The 20,655-nt window shown below is 39.8% G+C and overlaps 3 protein-coding genes across 4 annotated transcripts; all 3 read right to left on the reverse strand.

Annotated features, from left to right (window-relative positions):
* Positions 1 to 5,189: 5,189 nt before the first annotated feature.
* LOC135351646 (defense protein l(2)34Fc-like) lies at positions 5,190 to 8,748 on the reverse strand. 2 transcript variants are annotated; one of them, XM_064550709.1, is made up of 6 exons: positions 8,604 to 8,748; positions 7,993 to 8,244; positions 7,667 to 7,821; positions 7,467 to 7,558; positions 5,843 to 6,054; positions 5,190 to 5,445 (listed from the first exon to the last, which is right to left on the reverse strand). In XM_064550709.1, exons 2-6 carry the CDS (start codon positions 8,216 to 8,218, stop codon positions 5,375 to 5,377), a joined length of 756 nt encoding a protein of 251 aa, XP_064406779.1. In that variant the 5' UTR covers positions 8,219 to 8,244; positions 8,604 to 8,748; the 3' UTR covers positions 5,190 to 5,374. The 2 variants fall into 2 exon arrangements, with proteins under 2 accessions (XP_064406779.1, XP_064406780.1); XM_064550710.1 differs by lacking the exon at positions 8,604 to 8,748 and adding an exon at positions 8,402 to 8,483.
* A 4,802-nt stretch (positions 8,749 to 13,550) lies between these two features.
* Positions 13,551 to 16,095, reverse strand: LOC135351649 (defense protein l(2)34Fc-like). The gene is made up of 6 exons (XM_064550713.1): positions 15,971 to 16,095; positions 15,581 to 15,835; positions 15,263 to 15,417; positions 15,045 to 15,136; positions 13,955 to 14,037; positions 13,551 to 13,820 (listed from the first exon to the last, which is right to left on the reverse strand). Exons 2-6 carry the CDS (start codon positions 15,807 to 15,809, stop codon positions 13,750 to 13,752), a joined length of 630 nt encoding a protein of 209 aa, XP_064406783.1. The 5' UTR covers positions 15,810 to 15,835; positions 15,971 to 16,095; the 3' UTR covers positions 13,551 to 13,749.
* Positions 16,096 to 17,806: 1,711 nt separating this feature from the next.
* LOC135351650 (reelin domain-containing protein 1-like) lies at positions 17,807 to 20,620 on the reverse strand. Its single transcript, XM_064550714.1, has 5 exons — positions 20,311 to 20,620; positions 20,068 to 20,219; positions 19,026 to 19,117; positions 18,890 to 18,960; positions 17,807 to 18,074 (listed from the first exon to the last, which is right to left on the reverse strand). Exons 1-5 carry the CDS (start codon positions 20,531 to 20,533, stop codon positions 17,986 to 17,988), a joined length of 627 nt encoding a protein of 208 aa, XP_064406784.1. The 5' UTR covers positions 20,534 to 20,620; the 3' UTR covers positions 17,807 to 17,985.
* Positions 20,621 to 20,655: the final 35 nt, after the last annotated feature.

Here is a 20,655-nt window from a genome sequence, read left to right on the forward strand (position 1 = left end):
TAAATAAGCTCCTCTGCGTTTATTGTCAACAATTGCAAGCAGCAACAATACTACATTATTAAAAGCAAACTAATATTACAACACTCTCCTGATAGTTTTTGAGCAAAGCAGCACATGCAGCGCAGCTTGCATCATTGTAGTTTTGTGTTTCAATGAGTAACGCCCCCTCCCCACAGGGAATGATTGTGTTATCAGTGTTTGTGCTATGTACCTTGTAAGATGTCTCATAGGACTGTGTACTACGATAATGGACGATGACATGTCTATTTCACATACTTTGTTATATTGTATAGATCAACCAAAGAGATTAGTGAGAATTAAGAGTTCATTAGGAAGAGTACGCAACTCCAATAGACTGTCAAAAGGCATTCCGTTTGATCCACGTCACTGTTGTAACCGCAACTAGCAGGAAAGGCAAAATTAGTAGCTATGTTATTCATTGCCTTTCCTTTAGCAGTTGTACCGTATAGCGCAAAATTTTCGAGGCCCTTATATGTTGTGGAATGACCTCTAAAAGCATTTCCATTTCGTTGCACAATGTTCGTGGAATGACTGCTTACCGGAAGCCATGCCTTTTAATCTTTGCACGTTATAGCAGATAATTAAAAAACAATTTTCCTGGATTTAATTTTCGTGTAGGATTGCTAACCCACGAAATTCGAGAAACTTAAGCCCCTCGAAAATTTCGCGCTATACTGAATAACATTAGTGATAATTGTCACAATCATCACTATGTAATTCATTGCAAATCTGATTTCACAGTTTATACAACAGCATGTGGTTGTGACGTATATAGGTTGGAAGAAATGCCTACTACGGTTTAGGTGGAGTTGCGAACTCTTGGTGAGATTTATATTTTTTGTGAACATTCTGAATATTCTTCAATTTAATATACAGTGGAACCTCTTATAACGGACTTTCTAAATTGTGTTTTAGCGGAAGCGTGCCTTGTACCAACTATCTACCGTACTTCTTCTAAAAGATGCCCCCTTCTACCATTACCTATTTCTTGTTTTGCATGCATGCATATACAGCAGCAGTGGCGTAGGCAGAGGGGGGATGACGGGGCTAGAGCCTCCCCTTTTGTACTCCATCAACTCTAACTCAGTGTGATTCACGTGTAGTACTTGATAATGACTGACTCACACCCAATAAAAAGGGACATTCCAGTAAAGTTATAGTCTTGTACCAGGTATTGCTAAAACGTTACGTGTAAGCGTAACTGCTAAAATGGGTATAAACCTTTAAATATAAGTGAGTTACGTTGCACAGACTGAGCACATTTGTTTGTGGTTTATTATGCACAGTGTGTAGAAATAGGCCATCAGCTTGGGCTAGCCGGACCACGCCCATCTACAGCTTTGGTTTGTTGATACAGCCTCTTAAATCATAGATAGACTAAAAGAGTAATCTGTAGTAAAACCTCGTTACGCCCTATAAACGAGGCTATTTTGCCGGGTAACTCGCTCAAAATAAGAAAGTTGTGTTTCCTCGAGACATCATCTCTTTCAACAATTTATAACACGCCCAGTCTATGACCCACGTGTAGTACTAGCTAATGACTGACTGACCACATACAGTTGTTTCAGTGAAGTTAGAGGCGAACAGCTGCTATTTATAGTCTTGTATTGCTAATTAGTGTAAGCGTGCTGGTTATAACTGCTAAAATAGGTATAGACCTTTAAAAATGAGTGAGTTGCACAGACTGAGCATGTTTGCTTATGGTATATTGTGCACTGTGTGCATGTAGAAAACTGATAGGCCATGCATTAGCTTGGCTAGCCGGACCACCCCCAACTCCAGCTTTGGCTTGTTGACACAGCCTTGAGATTAAACCGTGGGTAAAGCGGATGTTACACGAGGGTACTTCCGTTACCAATCCGTCTTCCTCTTCTATCTATGATTAAACCGTGGGTAAAACAGATGTTACACGAGGATACTTCCGTTTCCAATCCCTCTTCCTCTTCTGTCTCAGCAGATGCTTACAGTAAAATATATGTCATAATAATTACATAGGAATACAAGTACTCCAAATATGCACGTAATGTGTCTATGCAAGCACTTAAGGCTTCGTGAGGTTTATTCTAATAAACAGTATCCACAGTGGCTAAATGACTCTATAGCTGCATCACATCATGCCTAGGTGGTATAATAGAAGAAGAACAAGCTTTAATTGCAGAATTTCATTAAAAGCAGAGGAAAGAGATCCAAGAAATTTACATTACTGTCAGACGTCAAGGGTACACGTACACAAGGAAGATGATGAATGTATGGATGGTCATGACGGAAGACGACGTTTCAAGCGATCCTTAGCCCATGAGTTCTACCGGTAGACCAAGACGTAATCACAGGCAGAACCATCTCCGGCAACTGGAAGCCTGGAACAGTATTCAGCAGCATATTGTAACTCAGTATGTAGATAGCTTGGCCGTGCGATTTGGACAGCTGCATGTGTGTACTTTGTCCCAACCCAGCACAGAATCGCTGCTGTGACTGTTCATTTGCTGCTTTCTATTGTGAAGACTGTTGCCGGATTACCCACTACAATCATTTCTTGCATATGCCTGAAATATGGAAATTAGGTCGATTTGTGCTCGCTCCTCTCAGTGTCAACATGTACACAAACATGTTGCACATTCATTGTACAGGTTATTCAAGCAGTCACGTAGACTTTCAGTCTTTTGTGCCAGCAAAGAATGTCCTGCCTGTCCAAAGGTAGGTGTGTTTTATGATTATCACTAATACTGTGTTGTTAGGCAGATGCTTTGGATCCAATGATTATGTCAATAGACGCAAACTTTCGTCTTTGTCGCCGTATCAATGCTGCTAAAGAAAGCAAAGACACAGCACCTTTGATTTCCCCTTCATTCTTCCTATCCCAGAAGGAAGTTAACTGCTACATAACCTCACAAGACCGTCCTACCACTACAGAGGTACGTGCATTTATTTAACACTCCGGATTTTCATTATAATAATACCTACTTACATGTTTTTCATTAGAGTAGCTGCAGTGACTTCAAAGCTGGTGATGCGTTACACTCTCGATCACGCTATCACTCCCTTGATGAAACTGCATGCTGTGTTAGGATGCCATCTGTAGACATGACTTCCCCCTTCAAATGTTGAGCCTAAAACATCGGCTTGAGCAGTCACAGTACAGTATCATATATACCTTGCATTTCCACAGGCTAGCGTATATGCTGATTTCTACTAGGGTCTATGAGGTGTCTTCTACCTGAACATGTTAACCTATTGTATGACATTGGTTGTAGCTCACTGCATGGAAGGTAATTGTTGATTACAACTAGAGTAGACTACCAAATTTCGTCAGACGTCAATAATCGTCAGCTAAATCTAACTAACTGTACACACCAATAGGTGGCTATGGGACTACTAACCAGCGAACATTTGGATGGGCCAAGTCGATTCCATGCAGTTGGAGCTGTGAGTCACTAGAACAAAAACTGTCCAATATTTTGGCGAGTGTGATTTATTTCCGTTTTTGCCAGAACTACACAGCTAGCTTTCTGGGGTAGGTGGGGCTCATTGCTAAGGCGGGAGTACAGGGGGTGGGTGGGCTCATTGCTGACTCAGCATTTTACTTTCATCAGACACAAACGACTGTAACGACTCTAGCTCAGCTTTGCAAGTTTCACTGATTTTGAAATTGCTCCACCGTGTACTGTACTCTATTTAGATTGAGCCTAGTATGCGTCAGTTAGCTCTAGCTGTGTAGTTCTGGCAAAAACGGAAATAGATTACACCTCGCCGAAAATGTGCCCCTAAAAAATCGGATTTTTCCCTTGATAAAAATTATGAAACATAGCTAGACATAACTAATAATTCACCTTCAGCATTTTTTTGTCATGAGAACATCGTTATGCATAACATTAAAAAAATAGACATTAATGCCAATATATAACAGAAGTGAAGTGTACCCCAAATAGAAGTAACTTAAAGGTGTGGGTGTGGGTGTGGTTGTATACCGTATAGCGGGTAATTTTTGTGGGCAAGCTGACTACCGGAACGTAGGAATGCTGTGCTTGGCAACTATAGACTAAACCAAATTTTTACTCACGAAAACCACCGTTTCTCAAGTTGAACGAATTTTTGACCCCACGAAAATGACCCGCTATACAGTAATGGGGCTATAATTATGTGTGTGGGTGTGTTAATTTCGCATGCGCAGTATGTGTACCTGCATGCATATGTGCAAGTGTTTCTTTAGACACTATTATCTATTATGCTATAAACTTATTCCTCACATAAATTATCAGGGCCTATACTAATAGTAGTTTCCACCATGCACCTTAAAATTGTTTTCGGTAGTTGTTTTGAGTTGCAGTTCCTTATCTGTACATGTATTGTACCATGATCGCTCTATCAAAGCAATTTATACTGTCAGTCAATCTGAATTTATATTATTATAGCAATAGTCATGCAGTCTAGCTGGTTGCTAGAAGACCAATTTTTTATGCGTCTGAATTTGTTACCGGGATCTGAAGGTAGGTATATAATATTAGCCTCGATCCAAAATCTTATTCACAGCCCTGTAATATTCTTATACTCTCTCGCTCTCCATTATAAATCTGTTCAACACATTCTTCCACCAATCACTAACGGATCTTCTATATAGTCTCCAGATATGTCAGTTGGCATTATATTAACGTAACTTTCTGTCTTTGTAGGACATGCACATCTTCTGTTAACATTATCATGACCTGCAGGGGATGCATGCATTACTTCTTGATTTATGTATGTACCACGGATATATAGTGGGTATATATTTCGCGGATGTTTAATCACCGAAACATTACTTCAGTACCCCTCGAAATCTGATACACGCTAGTGAAGGATTAATTGGGAAGTTCATACAAAAATGTTGCACCAACGAAAAGTACCCGCTATACGGTACTCTAAGCATGCAGGGTTAAGGTTATACCATATAGTGCAACATTTTCGCTGTTTCGTGGGGCCGGTAGCAATCATACGAAAATTGTTCTTTCATTAGATAATATGCAAGATTAATTAAAGGCGTGGCTTCCGGTAAGCATGCAGTCAACCCACGAAATTTAAGTGCTGCTTCGAAAATGTCGCGCTGTACAGCCTATACACTACAGTAGAATCTACAGAAATTATATAGCTATAATTATTACCGTATAGCCTATTACACCAATAAAAGTTCTGCATAATCTGTAAAAAATTTGTTGGGAAAATGTGCATTATCACAATATGACGTATATTACATGATTGCATGCATGTATACACAGACAATGCGGTAATGATCAACTAATTTGAATGTTTAACTATAGTATCGTAATAATGATCACTTGAATATTCAACTACTCAGTTGCAGTATACGTACTACTCCAGTTCAGAACGGCTTGAGTGCAGCAATGAGTGCGATTCCAATGGCCCAGATGGTCAATGAAGCAGTGAGGCCAGCTGCATGTGTGTGTGTAGGGGAGGGCATATGTAAGTGGGAACAATCATCACATTACACCTGCGAAAACCTGAACTATTTCCATTATAGCTATAGGCACACCATGCATGCATGTCTGCATATAGTCAAGAGTAGATAAGAGTTACTGTATAGCGGGTAATTCTCGTGAGGTAAAAGTTTTAAAGTCGAATACGGTGATTTTTTGCAACAAAATGTTCGTTTGACTTCATTCCATGCGTTCCGGTATACTACGCCTACGTTTTCGTGGAGGTCAGTTTGCGCCACGAAATTAACGAATATTTTACCCCACGAAAATTACTTGCTATACGAAAATTACCTGCTATACGGTACTCTATTCTATCTACTCCTGCCATATAGTACAAGTAAGAAGTATCTCACCAGAACTAATTCCAGGTTCAACAGTAGCAGGTTCAGCAGTAGTAGCAGGTTCAGCAGTAGTAGCAGGTTCAGCAGTAGTAGCAGGTTCAGCAGTAGTAGCAGGTTCAGTAGTAGTAGCAGCAGTAGTAGTAACTATTGTACTTGGAGCCTGCTGAACTACTCCCGTTCGCTGATTGGCCCAGTAGTTCATCCGTGTTTCGACTACAGCAAATCTGCAGTGTGTAAACAATGTGACAAAATGATAACAGATAGTAGTAGGTATAATTGATTGCCTCACACGAGATCAACTTTCATGAGATCAACTCCCACGAGATCAACTCTTACCAGAGCAACTTTGCATGAGGTCAACTGTCAATAGATCAACTCTCACAGAATCAAGGATCAACTCAACTCCTGAAATCAACTCAAATCAACTCTAATTTTTTTATCCAGAAATACTTTTTAAACGTGTTGGCCTCACTTTTTTAGCTAATTACTATTGTGCATGTGCGCCCATGCCAAAGGTTGGCAGGTATTGAGTAATAAGCCCCAGCCTATAGATTTAGCACAATGCACGCTCATTCGCAATGGCTCAATCATCAAGAAGTCAGGAAACATTTACTTTCAATCACATCAGCCCAGAACCAATAACGGTATTTTAATAATGAAAAGTCATCGTTAGTACAAAAGCAACCCCTCAACACAAAGGCTGCCTCTGTATAATGGCCTGAAATGTCCTCCGAAGGTGTTTGTTATAATAGGGTACGTTACAGGTGCTGTTTCAAATTCTTACCCATGCAGCCGTAACAGCCTGTATAGTACCGAACAGTATAATGGCAGCTGCAAAAATTCAACTAACAGGCATCCGATCTACTAACAATTGACCTCATGCAAAGTTGCTCTGGTAAGAATTGATCTCGTGCGAGTTGATCTCATGAAAGTTGATCTCGTGTCCACACACCCTATAATTATACTGAAAACTAACACTCTTGACGGTATTTTAGACGTAGGGGTACTATAACCAGAGATTGAAGAGAAAGGGACATGAAACTAGATCACGTGAGCTTATGTGCTCAATGTAAAACAGTTTAGGCACTCTTGCATTTAATATCAACTTTGTTCTATATGTAGCAGCAAGTCCAGATATACAGTCCCACAAAGTATTTTACATGATTTTACATAGAACTTGCAGTAAAGACAATGTGCTACGTCCATTTTGGGCAACACGGATTGTATGTACACGTCATCAAGTTTCATATCCCTCTCTCTTCAATCTCTGCTATAACTATACAGTCGACTCTCGTTAATCCGGTCACCCTTGGGACAGTGCAGCTTGGTCGGAATAGCGAGGTGGCTGTATTCCGGGAAATAGCCGCGGCTTAAAACGACCTTACCTCGAATCTAATAATTTAAATTTTGCAGTTCTTGTTTCAAGGATAATGAAGGATAATGAGTCATTCTGCTCTCTATTTAAGTATAATCCAATTTTATCTGCCAAACTGTACTGAGTTTATTCCAGTTTTAATTTTCGCGTTAAATACTCTACCCTCGAAAAACGCGAAATTTTGCACCCCTCGAAAATTCCCCGCTATATATACGGTATACATATTTAACATGAGCAAATAATTAAGCTACATGTACTTACCCAAATCTGATATTTCCAGTGTTACCTAGAGGAGCTGTCCAAGAGAAATACATGGCCTCTTTATCACTAGCTGAGTTGTGGGTAATTCCATCCTGAAATGATTATAGAGTAAATACATTTTGGTCTCAGATTCAAGGATCATCCTACCGATATAATCTAGGCCATGCATCAACGGTTAGCTAAACTGCTGATCTACTTACCGTCACAATAGGACAGCTGCTGAGTCTGCTTTGGTCTGCAATTGGCCCTGTTGGAGCGAAGACTCCAACACGAGTGGTATCATCGCTCACCAGCCTTGCTTGCACAAAGAATCCTCTGAAAGTGGTTGTTCCATTAGTAGTGTTAGTGATCCCCACTACAAAAAGAAGAAGCAGAAGTGGAAGCTTTTTTCAGGTACCTACAACATGAACAGCCTGCAGGGCTGTACCATACTATACTATATGCAACTTGCATTAAGTTCAATAATTCTCTAATACAATTCACAAGTATAGAAAGGAACTTTCAGTGCATGAGATCCTCAACTTACAGGTGTAGGTCCTTCCAGGGTAAAACGTAAAAGAGTTGTCACTAGCATTATAGAAGGGCATGAGACTAATAGCGTAGGGGACATCACTGATCTGTGGCTGGGCTCCATGTTGAGTTGGGTTGGGGGAGAGGGTATCACAGGCCTGCGCGGGTGCACCACCAGAAAACCCCTCCACAAGCAGTCCTATGGAGGACATCACCAAGGAGACACAGATAAGCAGCTTCATATTCACAACAGGCTATTGAGATCAATCTGCAAAGGAAAGAGCAAAGCTAGCTAATGAACATTTTTCACCTAAAACACATTTATAAATTGAGAGAGCTAGCTACACATTCTACTACTGTACATACAGTAACTTATACTGTACGTGGCTATATGCTTGGTCTATGCATGTATATACATGCAATACCTAAAATGCAATACAACAGAAGCTCTTTACTCACTCAGTCTGGTCAGCACAGAAGTCATGCGGGTTTAAGGAAAAAGCAACGATACCAAAACACATTTTATAAATTGAGAGAGCTGCACATCCTATCAGGAGTACATGAAGATGCACTCCTGATCCTACATACAGTGACCATTATATATGTGGCTATTCTATGTATACTCACCTAAAATGCAATGCAACAGAAGCTCTTTACTATACTCACTCAGTCTGGTCTGCACAAAAGTACTGAAGATTTGCAGGTTTAAGGCCCTTATAAGAGCATGCCCTTAGCCAGCTGCAGTTATATGTCACATAATTAATTTTATACAGGATATAGAGTCATGCATAGCATGCACACAACTAAAGTACTAGTATAAGAGCTCATAATGAACTCTTGGTACTATATAGTCATGTACAGCACTAGCCTCGATTCTATAACACCTGTGGCCTTACAGTGTAGAGTGTCTTTAAGTAGAGACTTGGCTTGATACAATAAAGGGCATAAGAACTCAGTCGGCATCTTTGCACAATACTTCTACTATGTAACGGACTGTAACGTCAGAATACAAATAGTATACGGTTCTATGATTTTACTGACAGTATCCACAAATACACGGATTACCCCCTTTTTGGGGTAATGTACGCGCATGCGCATACAAGGTATACCAAGCCGCCTTTTTCTTCACGGCTGGAATCGAGGCTAGCACAGCACATGATTGCATATTAACAACTCTTATTAAATAAAATGTGCAGTATTTATACAAAACACACACTGATTGTACTAATATATGAAACCAAATCATCATACAAAAAAATTGATTGATAATCACACACTGAATCGAAAGGAGGCTATTCCTTCTACTATGAACCGTCTTTCTTTTAATTACAGCGCAACACAATAATTATGATTTTACAGTGGCACACAAATAGAACAAGCAAATTAACACAGTATTAATTATAACAACTGAAGCTACCGTACCGGATGTACTAACACACACTACTCATACATGTTCATAGTTTATAGTTCATTGACATTGACATTATTTAATTACGGAACGCCCCTCCAATACACTACACAAGTCACCACCCTTCAAACCATTGTAGACTAACTCGACAGTTAGATCCCACGCACAATGGGTGCTTCTTGCCCTTGAAACAAATGCAAGTGCACTTCACTTCATCTGCAAATTAAAGAATCATATGCGTTCATATATAATCAGCACAGCCAGCTAACAAACATGCTATAGCCGATTTCTTTACTGAAAGAACGAAGGCGACCTATCGTTATTTTAGAGACAACTCGGCCTGGGAATGAGGCTACAAATATGCATGCTCACCATTTTGGTCTAGACACATTTCCTCAGTGTGATCTTCTTTTGCCTTTGTCTCCGCCATTTTCATGAGCAACTCTGCAGAGTCTGCACTCCGTATTGGGTACAGCTGCATGTTGCCATCATTGCCACAGCAACCACAATATTTGTGCACGCCACAGAGAGAGCAAAATGTTTGTTTAGCAGTGTGATTGTATTGTCAATTGCATTATTTGAGCACAAAATAATCAATGCACTTTTTATTCAATGACCCTTCAATGACCTTGAACAAGTATGTGTCTGAAATGTTGAGGCGGGTATTTGAGACTAGCTAATTGTCCACTACAATTTGTACATCACAATTTGTATGGTAGTAAACCTCCGAGGACGAGGGCGAAGTCCTGGGCCAAGGATCGGTTTACATATATGCATGCATATATATAGCAATAAATGTACTTGTTTTGCATGTTCCTATAGACATCTTTTTGCATGTGTATATAATTTTATAAAGACACTTTATGAAGCCTTCCTTTTATGATATGCATATAAAGACAACATATAAATTAATAATTGACACAACTTGCCAATTTGCAACCTTTAATATGTGTAGTACTTGCATTGTGAAGATAAATAAAAATATGTTTCTAACACATGAACACACACATAAAGTATACTGTCTTATTTAGTGGAGTAACGTGTCACTGCATGGTTTTCACTCGGGAAAGATGACTGTAACTTAGTATGCAATGGATCCCAGAGTTTTCAAGTTGATCCAACTTCAATATACTTCACCAATTACTGGCTTCCTATCTGAACAAAATCTCCTGTTTTAACAAAAGACAGGTCAAGTTCGAGTTGGGTATATAGCTCTCCGTTTCACTGTGTAGATCTGGAGGGAGTAAATGTGACTAAAGTAACATGTTGGAATGTAAACCTGTACAAATTTGTACACTTCCGTGAACATTATGTAATTTGGTTTTGAGTGTTGTACCAATTTGTATACTCCCCCAAGTTCTACAACTTGAGTATTTATATCATGTTGTCAAGGTAACAAGTGTGTAATAAAAGTCATACAGTCCCTTCCGTGTTACATGGTCGCTCGATACATGATTTGGTAAGGGGTCGTTACAAAACACATAATTATAGCATGAAAATCCTTGTGCTGTATCTAATATACACCTAGCCTCGTTCCCAGGCCGATCCGTCTCCAATTGAACGCTAGGTCGACTCCTAGGCTAATATACACCAAGCAACTTTCAGGCAATTCGTTAGCCTCGATTCCAGGCCGCATGCACTGAGGTCTTGTGAAGGAGGCTAACAATTCCGGCGTAAGCAACAAATTGCCGCAAATTTGCAAGCAACCAGCAAGCAACTCGCCTCACTAAACAATACTTGTACTATGAGCTTGTATCCAAACTGGTAGTTAAAAGTGTGTTGTTTGCTATTAGCTCTATTCTACTGGTTACAACTGCATGGTTATACTGGTTACAACACTAAGGAAAAAGAGGGGTCATTTGAATCGGAAAATGGATACAAAAATTAATTCTTGGGCTGTATAATTATTGTGAAAGTAGGTATCTCTTCAGACAAATATATCAGTTCACTAGATCTGATCGGACCAGGTCCACGGTCCTGTCCATGCATGCATTGATCTGAATGGACCGCTAACCTCTGCCGCTCACAAATATACGTGTTCAGATAATTATATGACAGCATAGGTATAGTGTGGTTTAGTGTGACAAATAAATGATAAAGTATCTTTCAGGCAATATGTTGCCTGAAGTTGACCATGGATCAACTTCAGGCAACAAGTTGCATACAACAGATTATATAACATACACGAGGCAGCTTAAAATGCAACGAATTGCCTGAAAGTTTCCTGGTGTATGCATGCACGGTGGCCATACATATACAGCTATAATTATTATACTAATAACCCGCCTGCTTTATATATAACCAGCCTATTATATTTATGGGTACTTGATCCTGATGGGGTTTCATACTTGTTAATAAATACCCCACTTGGCATCAGTGTTGTAAAGATGTAGTAAAACTTTTCAGCCATGGAGCGCATTTATCATTATATCTCCCAGCTGGCATACTGAAATGCTGATGTGGACAATAATTTGTATAATTATATACAGGGTGTCATACAGGATTTTGAAATAAAGGGGGGAAATAAGGTATGCTTTTAAGAACATTTTGCTAAAAAAAAGGTCAACTGTTAGTATGTAACATTGCCGGCTATGGGGACAACACTCAGTCATACAACTAGTAAGGGGTGGTGGATTGGAGCCAAAGGGGGGATATCCCCCTTTCCCCTCCCCCTGTATGACACCCTGTTATATAAAAGGGGTTATTTATATAAACAGAGCACTCTCAAAGGTGTTCCACATTTATTAATAGCATATAAGCAAGTGTGGGTGAGTCATAGCTGTCACATCGTACATGCATCAGTTTCACAATTAGTACGTACCTGCTGAAGCGTTGTCAGAGCAAATTGAGGAGTTCTGGAGTTTGTAGAATCTTTGCAATACACGAATAAAAGTGTGAGTACTAGATCTATGTAATTATGGGAACTGCTCATAACAGATCGACCACACTGTGTACACATAATTATAAGGAACGCGTATAACGCTCTACGCTTTTACTGTACGTATGTTGCAAAAATTCTGCAAACTCCAGTAGCATATATAATTTTGTTTATAAAATTTATGATGATATATATACATTACGTAATATTTATATCACACTAAGTGCTTTAATGTGTGCTCGAGCTTTATTGCATCAATCTGAGAATTAAAACACATTAGCTAGCTAAGTGGGTATGAAGGTTTTATTGCTGATCATGAAGCTGAAAACCCTGTTCAAGCTAGTTTTCAAAAAGCACCAGCTTCAAGCTACACTTTTGAGATGGCTGGATGACTTAATTTTGAATATACGATACTTTAATAGATCTATTTATCTATTCAACAAAGTGTGATAAAGTGAAAGCTTACTAATTGTTTATGTTTAGTGTTGGCCTGTGATGATGTGCTATGTTGCATCGCCATGCCTCTACCATATACAGCGGGCTATGTTCATATGGTGTTATTCGCATTGTAGAGCATCATTATATAGGTTCAATGTTACTATCCTAAGCTGTACGAGTATTTAATTGCGCAGTTCATACAAAAATTACCCACTACAGAATTGTGTAATTCCTCATCCTTTTGTCCTAGATCAGCCCCTGAGATCTGACCTGATAAATTTTGCTTTTTTTCACCCATTATTCTGAAAATGAGCCCATAAAAATCGAAGTTTTCCCAAAAATGTGACATAATAATTAAGACATAGACATACCGTATAGCGGGTAATTTTCGGGGGACAAAATATTCGTGGTTGAGCAGTATTTAGTCATTTCATGGATATTATTTTCGTGGTTGCTGCTTGCCTGCAGGTAAAGGTAGGCAAGGTCGCTTCATTCGTGGGTAAAATATTCGTGGTCATACCTTCAACCACGAAAACCACGAATATTTTGCCGTAAAACATGATTATAACTAATCCATAATTCACCTAGTTCAGCATTTTTTGCCATGAGAATCAAACATCGTTATGCATAACTTAACAAAAATGGACATTGTAGATACTGTATAGCAGGAAATTTTCGAGGCACTTATATTTCGTGGATTAGCCTCTAAAAGCATTTTTTGCACAATGTTCGCGGAATGACTGCTTACCGGAAGCCACGCCTTTAAATCTTTGCAGACAGTAGAATCTACATAATACCGTATACATGTATATAGCGTGTTATATAGTACAATTACACACACCAATAAAAGTTTTGCATAATCATAATAAATTTGTTGGGAAAATTTTGCATTATCACAGCATGGCGTACATTACATGATTGCATGCATGTATACACAGACAATGCGGTAATGATCAACTAATTTGAATGTTCAGCTTCAGTATCGTAATAATGATCACAACTAATTTGAATATTCAACTACTCAGTTGCAGTATACGTACTACTCCAGTTCAGAACGGCTTGAGTGCAGCAATGAGTGCGATTCCAATGGCCCAGATGGTCACTGAAGCAGTGAGGCCAGCTGTGTGTGGGTGTGGGTGTGGGGGAGGGTATAATTATATATCCAATTATTGGGAACAATCACATTTCTAGGCATACAAGCCACGCATGAATGCACTGCCAGGCCACCTATAGTACAATGTGAAAGGATCTTACTTGCACTACTTCCTGGAGCCTGCTGAACCACTCCCGTTCGCTGATTGGCCCAGTAAGTATTCCGTGTTTGAACTATAGCAAACCTGCAGTGTGAAAACAATTTAGAGCACACTTAACAGGGGCGTAGCCAGGATTTGAGATAGGGGGGTGCTTGATGAACGAATTACCAATGGGGGTGGGGGCACTCCCCCAGAAAATTTTTGTTGTTACATGCTCTGAGATTGATTCTAACGCAATCTGGCTAAAGAAATGAGGGTACTGCTGCTTTGAGGGTACTGGTGGTTAAGCCACATCTTCATTTGAAGATATCCTATAAAATGCATTGTTTTGAGTTGTGACAATTAAATCATGCAGCTGCTAACCAGGTTCTGCTTGTGAATTAGTAGGACAGGGTGGCAAGCCACTTGCAGTTGCAGTGCTGCTCTGTGAAAACTGGGCTCAACGGAAAAATACTCATGATGATGATGGTGATAGCTGCTGAACATTAACAAACAGTCTGCAACTCTGTGGGGGACCTTGGTCTGCTCAGCACGTGGCTTTGCGCATGTGCACTGACTGGAATGAATATTTGGAGGTGGAGCTAGATAGTTAGAGGTGGAGTTGATCGTGCAATTATAGAGCTCTAGTTACTCTCGATCTCATATCAGCTAGCTAGCTTAGCTAGTTAGTAAAATGAACTTGTGGAGCAGAGTCTGAGGCCAGAGGGGGGTGCTGGAGCACCCTCTGCCCCCCTCTGGCTACGCCACTGCTTAATTTATTTAAAGCATGGTCACCTGACTATTTTTAGATAAGCTGATTGGCTGGAGATCATGTGCCAGCACTAATTATATATTTTTAGGTTAGGGGGGACTACCGTATTACTAGGATATTTTGCAGGTGAAAAACCTTTGCGAATGAGCCAAATCAGCAACAAATTTGACTCTTTGCCTATTGCGTTCTGGCAAGAATCGTGTGTATTTACAAGTAATAATTATTGTTGCGAATTGATCAACCATCGCAAAGTTCGCAAATGTTTGATGCTCGCAAAACATTCTAGTAATACGGTAGTATACATTTAACATTAGCAACGTTTTCTCAATAAGTTACTTACCCAAATCTGATACTTCCAGTGTAACCCATAGGAGCTGTCCAAGTGAAATACATGGCGTCTTTATCAACACGTGAGTTGTGGGTGATTCCATCCTGAAGAGTGCAAAATACATTTGGTCTCAGATCCAAGGATCATAATTATAGCTTATTAGAACAAAGCTCCTACCGATATAAGCTAGGCCATGCATCAGCGGTTAGCTAAACTGCTGATCCACTTACTGTCATAATAGGACAGCTGCTGAGTCTGCTTAGGTTTGCCACTGGCCCTGTTGGACCGAAGATTCCAACACGAGTAGTATCATCGCTCATCAGCCTTGCTTGCACAAAAAATCCTCTGAAAGCGGCTGCTCCACTAGTAGCATTAGTGATCCCCACTACAAAAAGAAAGCAAAAGTGGAAGCTTTTTCAGGTACCTACACCATGAACAGCCAGCAGGGCTGTACTATATACTGCATGCAAACTTGCATTAAGTTCACTATTAATACAATTCACAAGTAGAACGGAACTTTCAGTGCATATATGAGATCCTCAACTTACAGGTGTAGGTCATTCCAGGGTAGAACGTAAAAGTGTTGTCACTAGCATTATAGAAGGGCATGAGACTAATGGTGTAGGGGACATCACTGGTGGTCTGTGGCTGGGCTAGATGTGCAGTTGGGTCGGGGGAGAGGCTATCACAGGCAGCAGCAGGTGCACCAGTAGACAAACCCTCCACAAGCAGTCCTATGGAGGACATTACCAAGGAGACACAGATAAGCAACTTCATACTCACAACAGGATATTGAGATCAATCTGCAAAGGAAAAAGCAAAGATACATGTAGTTCACCAAAACACATTTATAAATTGAGAGAGCTACACATGCTACATACAGTGACCATAATTAATTATATATGTGGCTATAACATGCTTGGTCTATGTATACTCACCTAAAATATACAACAGAAGCTCTTTACTCACTCAGTCTGGTCTGCACAGAAGTACTGAAGATTTGCAGGTTTAAGGCCCTTATATGAAAGAGCAGCCCTTAGCCAGCTGCAGTTATGTCACACATGTACAGGATATAGAGTCATGCACAGAACATAATTAGTCATGCACAGCACATGCATAATTGCACATTTGCAACTAAATGTGCAGTATTTACAAAACACACACTGATAGTACTAATTATGAAACCGAAGGTACGTATTCATACAAATTGATAAACTGAATCGAAAGGAGGCTATAACTATATGAATCGTTTTTCTTCTATTTACAGCACCAACTAAAAATGAATAAGATTTTCCAGTGGCGCACAAATAGAAGAAGAAAAAAACTAGTTTGGTGCTTATATTAGTGGGGCTTAGCAATAGAACGTAGAGTACTAGTAGAGCTGTTTCCACGAGGCTGGCTATCACATGATAGATCAGTCGTACATGTAGCCTCGGTTCAGTAAAGGCCGCGTTATAATAATTAACTAAGGAAGGCGCCAGCAGAAGTTACTTGACGCTCAATTGTAAAATCTGTTTTGTAGACTTGGTGCTTCTATTAGAGTGGTGCTGTAATTAGAAGAAAGACGGTATATAGGTCTATAGTGTATTTATACAGCTGTCGATTAAGTTCATACCTCAATGTTCTACTTGGACTGATGTGGCTCATTTCACTCAAACCAACTTGCAATTGATTGCCCTCATGATCATGATGTACTCACTTTTATATTCTTTGACGTACAGTTCGATCCTGACTGCATTTGGCAGTAGACAATGACAATAGTCACTGACATGCAGGCACATACATGTACATATACATATTGGAGCCAAGCGTGCTACATGCATGATGTACATGCTAGTACGGATTGAGTTTATCCATAATGAATCATGCAGGTCCAAAAACAATGTTTATCCATATAAATGTACAAACAATGCATATTAAGTGCAATTCACTTTAATCGCTTGGCACGGAGTGGTTACCTCAATCAGTCTGTTGACACTCCACACAGGATGTTGGAGCATGCATTGAATAGAGGTGGCTAGTTAGTGATGATATTAATAAGTCATAAGGATATCCTGAGTCCTCCATTGCAGAACATGGGGGACATGAATCACCTGACACACTACACCTATATCAGAGGCAGGAGGCTGGAACCACAAGACCTTATAGCTAATTAAGGTCACTAATTGGATTTCTCCAACTTCTCCAGAGCTTTTTCTATGATGCACTGACAAGCTCACAGGACAGATAAGTGAGTTTTCTCTTGTGACGTGTTCAGATCAGGTCTATACTGTTGTACATGTATATAATTATATGGTCATACTCAGTATACTACTATAGTTATATATATCGAAACAATGGGAAAGATCGTCTTAACAAACTGCTTCAGTATTAATTTTTATGCTTTGACTTCGAACGACAATTTTCTTACCATTTATAGTCAAAACTCTTGAAAGATTATAGAAGGAGTTCTTTCATTTATCGGACCATTTTCCTCCACCTTATACATGTTTTTTGTATTTGTCAAAAACGGCCTCAAAAATGACCATCTGAAAGAACTAAACTAGAAAATCAAAACATGCGTGTGTGGTATTCTTGGATTTGCAATAATTATACAGTTGTACCAATATAGATGTATAGTTGTACATGTACAAGATGTACAGATGTACAGATAGATGTACAATACAGATAAGTACAGATATGTACAAGATGTACAGTTGTACCAATATACAGTTGTACCAAGATGTTAATTGCATTGCATTGCAATGCAATTAACATCTTGGTACAACTGTATATAGAGTCGTTATAGATACCCAACTGCAAACAATAATTGTTCATCTACTACAGAAGCGCCAGCTAGATAGGCATAAGTTCCTAACTGATACCAAGGGCGTATCAACCACCGAAGGTGGGCCCTTGCTGATTACTATATATACTAGAAAATTCCATGTAACGCTAGTGTGATTACTCTTCTTTAATTTCTTGTCAAAAGCTTTGCAATTATAGCTTGAAGCAGAGTCATCTTATCCACAGATAGTGATTGCACTGATGCACTGATGGCACCTGTTGAATGTGTGTGCATGTGTGTGGGAGAGTTATATGACCATCATCAAATAAAGTATTTCCATACACTGACTAAGGCCAGGAAAAGTAGATTTACTTAGAATATTTCTGCCTTTTCTGTCTATAGTTTGGCCACGCCCTCCCCAAACTTTTGCATTGGGGTCGGGTGAACTTGCAGTCAACAGTTCGTGCCGACACCCCTTGAGGTGTGATACGCATAGTGCATGTGGGCTGCCACGTGGGGAGGATGGTCACGCCTATCTTAAGACTGAGCTCCAAGAACTATAGATACACTGTAGAGCATGCTATATAGGAGTCTACTAGAATTGGGGCTATAGTGCCCTAGAGTTCCTGGACAGCTGAAAAAAGTCCTAAAGCCGGACCGGAGTTAATCAATCTAGACACATACAAACAATAAGTTTAAAAGTCTTATATTTGCAACAATTATGAGTCTATACGTATTACTGCTCATATTTATTCTCGGAGTCAGAACACAATCACTGTTCGACTACTTAAAAACAAGATATAACTTTGTGACTTCAGATAGATTCCCGGATGGCGACTGGGGTAGCTGTAATGAATAAATGCATGTGTCAGGGACCAACAACTTTTGTGGGAGAACGAATTCAACTCCATGGTAGTAACCTGATCTAATGGCTTCCAATTAACACAATTACTAGAATTCTAAGTGATCACTGTTCGACTGCTTAAAAACAAGATACAACTTTATATGACTTCAGATAGATTTCCATGGTAGTAACCTGATCCAATTAACACAATTATTAAGTAATCAGCATGTCTCACTACAGACTTACTTGGCTTTTGCTTGATCAAAGCAGTCATCTGGTGTGCCCAGTAAATCTTCTTCACTTGAACAACTGAAAACCTATTTTCACCAGAGATAGACTCAATGAATTAAGTTTGCTAATATCACATGATTCCATTACTTACTCAAACGGAATGCTTCCCACTCCCGGTTTAGGCGCAGTCCACTCAAAAGTTACAGCTACCTTTTCCACAGCAGATTTGTGTGTGATCCCATCCTATAATTATATACACAAACAATAAAAGCATGCATGCATGGTACATGCAGTCATGCAGTGATTTTCAAGTATAGGTGAACAAAGTTGATTGTTGAAGTGACAGGCACTGCAGTACAGCCACCTAGATCTAGACTCAGTTTGTGGTTTGGTTTAGTGCATGGTCTGAGTATTGAGTACTAAATTCAACATTCAACTTTGAATGATACTCATGCACCTGCATCTCAGATCTCAGATTGGTGGGTACACATGAGTGCATATTCCAGTGGTCATTAGCTATTTCTATGGAATATGCACTCTATTCCAGTGGTCAATTAGCTCACACATGTACAGCTGGATTGGAAGTTATAACCAATGGATTAGGTTACTCACGGAAATTCAATATAGCTGTACTTAATAGCATGGTATTCATGCAAGATAATAAACTAACCCTTGAATAAAACAATTTGGGATCAATATGAAGTTGTATGGGGCTTTTCCAAGTAACTTTTGTGGGTGGAAGCACTGTATTTTGTAACCAAGAGACTGAGGTATGCAATATACAGTGCAGAGTTAGTGGCGTAGGCAGAGGGGTGGGGGGCTGAGACAAGGCTAGAGCCCCCCTCCCTTTTGTGCTCTATCGAGTTGATTTTAGCTTGAATCACAGTGATCTGTCAATCTATTCTGCAATACCGCACGCATAGTTACTAGAATGATGTCATTCAATTGAAATGTGGGCAGGGCCATCTGATGCGCATGCTAACTGCTGAGGAAAAGTGATGACCTTTTTTTTAGATGAAATTCAATCAAATTCAGTGCCTACGCTTAATCAGTTTGAGCATTCCCTTCTCAAAATACTGGCTATGCCACTGAGAGTGTGTTTTATATATATACACGTAGTAATTGACAGCCATTAAACACAGCGGAGTAGGTATTTACTGTGTAAATAGTAAGACCGTGTACATTGTACTTACGGTAGGGACAGAGCAACTGCTGAGTCTGCTCACTGAGTCTCCTGGTATCACGCTGAATTTCCCAGCCGCCGCTGTTTTACCATTGGCTGTCATCGCTCGAGCCTCCACAAAGAACCCTTTGAAAGGATGCTGGTCCACTCCAAGCAGAGTCACTGTGTGGCAAAAACATCAGTCAGTTGAAATGTATCTATGGTGGACTTATATGGCCTCGCTATTCTGGTTTCACTTGTACTCTATACTTACATCGATAAGTTTTTCCAGGTTCGTAATGGTAGCCACCTTTGCCATCAGTGAAGGTTTCAATGTCAAGGACATAAGGACTTTGTATTGTTTGGAGACCTGCTTCATGCTTTATGGGGTTTGGAGCGAGAGTGTTGCATGTTCCTTCTGGAGCACCAGTAGAGTAACACTCCACCAAGAGTACCATGGAGCACAACAGCAAGGAGGTACAGACCAGCAGCTTCATGGTCACAGATACTCAGCTATATTTTAAATGTAGCAGCTATCAGTATGGTTTTGGTTTCTCAGTATGCTGGTGTGAAAAACTTGCCTGTGTGCGCATGCGCAACAATTACACAGCTTTCCAAT

This window comes from Halichondria panicea, chromosome 17, assembly GCF_963675165.1.
Source record: "Halichondria panicea chromosome 17, odHalPani1.1, whole genome shotgun sequence".
In the NCBI taxonomy this organism is placed as follows: domain Eukaryota; kingdom Metazoa; phylum Porifera; class Demospongiae; order Suberitida; family Halichondriidae; genus Halichondria; species Halichondria panicea.